The 3,844-nt window shown below is 37.8% G+C and overlaps 1 protein-coding gene across 1 annotated transcript in view; it reads right to left on the bottom strand.

The window, feature by feature from the left end:
- The window catches only part of LOC106879805 (GDP-mannose 4,6 dehydratase), a 54,679-nt gene that overhangs the window by 23,781 nt on the left and 27,054 nt on the right, over positions 1–3,844 (bottom strand). Inside the window, exon 3 of the mRNA XM_052975198.1 lies at positions 1,925–2,012. Coding sequence (XP_052831158.1) covers positions 1,925–2,012 — 88 coding nt within the window. The remainder of the gene's footprint in view (positions 1–1,924; positions 2,013–3,844) is intronic.

Genomic DNA, 3,844 nt, shown 5'->3' with positions numbered 1-3,844 from the left:
ATATATTCCTGATGCTTTATTGATCTCTTTTGCCAAGCTGCTAAGTTACGGGCACGTAAGCACACCAACATCGGTTGTCAAGTGGTGGTGGTGGTAGTGGTGGGAGGCAGACACAAAGAGAGAGACAGACACAAAGAGAGAGACAGAGAGACATACACACAATAAGTATGTTTGTGTTACACGAACACGTACGCAATTATAAACTTGGATATGTTGCACACACACACACACACACACACACACACACACACACACGTGTGTGTGTGTGAATCAAAATATGGACAAGAAATTGCGAGTTCCGAACAATGTGACTAAGGAACGTTGCCTCTTCAATAAAAGTTAGCGCCCCCCACTCTCTCTGTATAAACATCAGGTCACAGTTGCGAATCAGCCGATTGCAAAAAAAAAAAACAATCATTAGTTATTTCCCTTATGTTGGTTTAATTCTCCAAGAGTTATTTCCCTTTGACTATAGTAAACGTGTTGCTTTGAGTGCCAATTGAGGATAAGAAAGAAAAATTGGAAGAAAGGAAATTATCATTGATAATATTGAATTGATTATTTCAGATATGTAATATCGTATAAATGATTTACATATTTAGAAATGATATTACACTTTTCAAGCACACCCACATTAGAAAAGATGGATATAAATTCATGTATATATACATACATACACATATATATATATATTTACTGAGAACATATTTTTTCGTGGTTAGATGATTCGGCATCTATTTCTAGCATATAGGAGTCCACTTTTGCTGGTCATTCCTCTTATTTTTGTATATATATATATATATATATATATATAAATATATAAAAGACAATAAGTACTGGAGTTGATTTATTTAACTGAAAAATTTTCAAACTGGACATATATAGGGAGAGAGAAACAAAAGCTATGTGGTAAGATGCTTGCTTCCTAACCGCATGGTTCTGGGTTCAGTCCCACTGCGTGGCACCTTGGGCAAGTGTCCTCTAATATAGTATTGGGCCGACCAAGATCTCGTGAGTGGATTTGGTAGACAGAAACTGAAAGAAGCCCATTATAATAAATATATGTGCATGTTTGCCCTCCACCTCCTGATAACCGGTGTTGGTTTGTTTACAATCCTGTAACTTAGCAGTTCGATAAAAGGAGACCAGAAGAATAAGTACCAGATTTCAAAAGAAACAAAAAAAAGAAAAAAGCACTAGGGAAGATTTGTTTGACTACAGTCTTATGAAACAAGTAAGAAAAATACTAAAAGATACATATATATATATATGCTAACTACCTACGGACAATAGTCAGTTTGCAAGCATCCTCCATAACTTTCTACTACAGAATGTTAGGGTTAGAGTTCAAGCAGTAGCTTAAGATACCATCAAAGAATTCCTTGTGTTTGCAGAATAAATAGATTTGTTGGCAAAAACGTGTAGAGTCTAACATTTATTTTGGTTCATAAAATATGTTCTGAATGAAAATATAGTTATATAAATTTACAGTTATCTTTCACACACGCACATGCACATATACATACATATTGGGTTGGTGCATGATTATTGTGGCTTATTTTTCAACAAATTATATTCAGCAAAAACAATAACAATATTTAACAAAAACATCTTTAAATGATGGTTTTAACCGTCTGCCAAGCAAATGGGAAGCAGTAATTGAAGTAGATGGTGAATATTCTCCAGAATAATCATTTAAAGATGTTTTGGCTACATGTTGTTATTGTTTTTGTTGAATAAAATTTGTTGCAAAAAAAAAGCCACAATAATTATGCACCAGCCCAATATGTGCGTGTGTGTGTGTCTGTGTGTGTAAGATTAAAGTCGATTATGAATTAAAAGCAGCACTGATCATGTAAACATTATCAATCACACACAACCCTCATATAACTGAAAAGCTAATAGAGATTAAAGGGTTTCTCACATCCTTCACGGTGGGTCTTCGGATCAGCATACAAATGTTCGATCCTGTGGGTATTAAAAGTGCTGGCCCGTCGTATGATTCCATGGACCTGAAATACAAAACATACAGTGATACAGGATTCACAGAACAGGTTCCGGATATAAACAAAATACATCAATAAGACATGGGCCTCCTACATAACATACTTTCACCAATTTAAATGTCATAGGTATATTCTAAGTAATTCTAACAAGGGGAGTGGGGAACGAGGAACAGCAGGGAAAGAAGAGAGCAGGTGGAGAGTGTTTCATTGTTATATTCATTTATGGTTTTTACCACCAAATAAATAGTCTTCTCTTGTTGGAAGCAGTATCCAAGTGTAGAAAATCTACCTCAATGATTCTCATCTGAATAGATTGCTGTTTGAATCTGTCATGTAAGAGAAGGTGTCTAAACACATCACTGGGAATGGTGAGGATTAAATGCCTTCTTCTAATAAGTGACAAATGATATCGACATAGCTGCAGCTTCAGGTGTGGCTGGGTAGTAAGAAGTTTGCTTTTCAACCCCATAGTTCCAGGTTCAGTTGGAGCCTAAGCAACACGAAGAATAAGAAATTAATGGGAGAAGGGCGATATTCAACCGATATCCAGAACCTTGCCTCTCGTTATAAATGGACACTGAACTTGGACAAGTGTCTTCTAAAATAGTCTTGGACCAAGAGTGGATTTGGTAGACAGAAACTGAGAGAAGCCCCGTCGTATATATGTGTGTGTGTGTGTATATGGTTGTGTGTCTGTGTTTGTCCCCCCCACCCCAACATCGCTTGACAACCGATGCTGGTGTGTTTACGTCTCCGTAACATAGCGGTTCGGCAAAAGACCCCTGATAGAATAAGTACTAAGCTTACAAAGAATAAGTCCTGGGGGTCGATTTGCTCGACCAAAAGGCGGTGCTCCAGCATGGCCACAGTCGAATGACTGAAACAAGTAAAGAGAGTAAAGAGTAAATAAACATAGTTTAGGTTATAAGGGGTGAAACCATCCCTTCTTGAATTTTACACATCCTCTAATTGTGTGTGGGGGGGGTCCATGTGTGTGTGTACCTTTGTTGTATTTCTTTACGTAACGTGTCCCCAGATTTTGCTTGGCATGCTACCGATTCTGCCAGCTCACCATCTTTATTCTCGAAGTAATAATGGTTTCAAATTCTAGCGCAAGGCCAACAAGTTCAGAAGAAGGGGCAAGTCGATTACATCAACCCCAGTGCTCAACTGGTACTTATTTCATCGACCCCGAATGGGTGAACGGGCAAAGTCAACCTCAGCAGAATTTGAACTCAGAACGTAGCAGCGGACGAAATACCACTAAGTATTTCACCCAGCTTGCAAACGATTCTACCAGCTCGCTGCCCTAATCCCCTTAGAAACATTAACATTGTTTCCAGTCAAAAGAAACCTTTATTTTCATTGTTACAATTGTGGTTGTCTGTTATTGTCGTGGCATGATACAGCAATAAGAACCGAGTAATTATTCTGGTTTCTTCTTTCTGGTTTCTTCTTCTTTCTTCCTTCTTTCCTTTCTTTCCCTCTTCCTTCCGCTTTCATCTTTTCTTATCATTTGTCTTGTCAATCTGCATATCCCTGCTTCTACATCTCTAGAGCCCCTTTTCTTTTCCTTTCCCATTCATTGCACCATAAGTCCCTCCACCCGAAACTCACACTCACTTCCCTATAAACTCATACAAAAAGCTTCCCACAGTTACAGTCGAAGCTAATCAGAGGAAGACAATGTAATTTTATCATTGATAAACTCCTTATTCATGTGTGCATACATGTAGCTTGTAAGGTGCAGCAGCAGTGTATTAAATAACACATACACACACACACACACACACACACATATATATACACACACACACACACACACACACACATATATA

This window comes from Octopus bimaculoides, chromosome 20, assembly GCF_001194135.2.
Source record: "Octopus bimaculoides isolate UCB-OBI-ISO-001 chromosome 20, ASM119413v2, whole genome shotgun sequence".
Taxonomy (NCBI): domain Eukaryota; kingdom Metazoa; phylum Mollusca; class Cephalopoda; order Octopoda; family Octopodidae; genus Octopus; species Octopus bimaculoides.
This window is presented reverse-complemented; position numbering and strand designations above follow the sequence as displayed.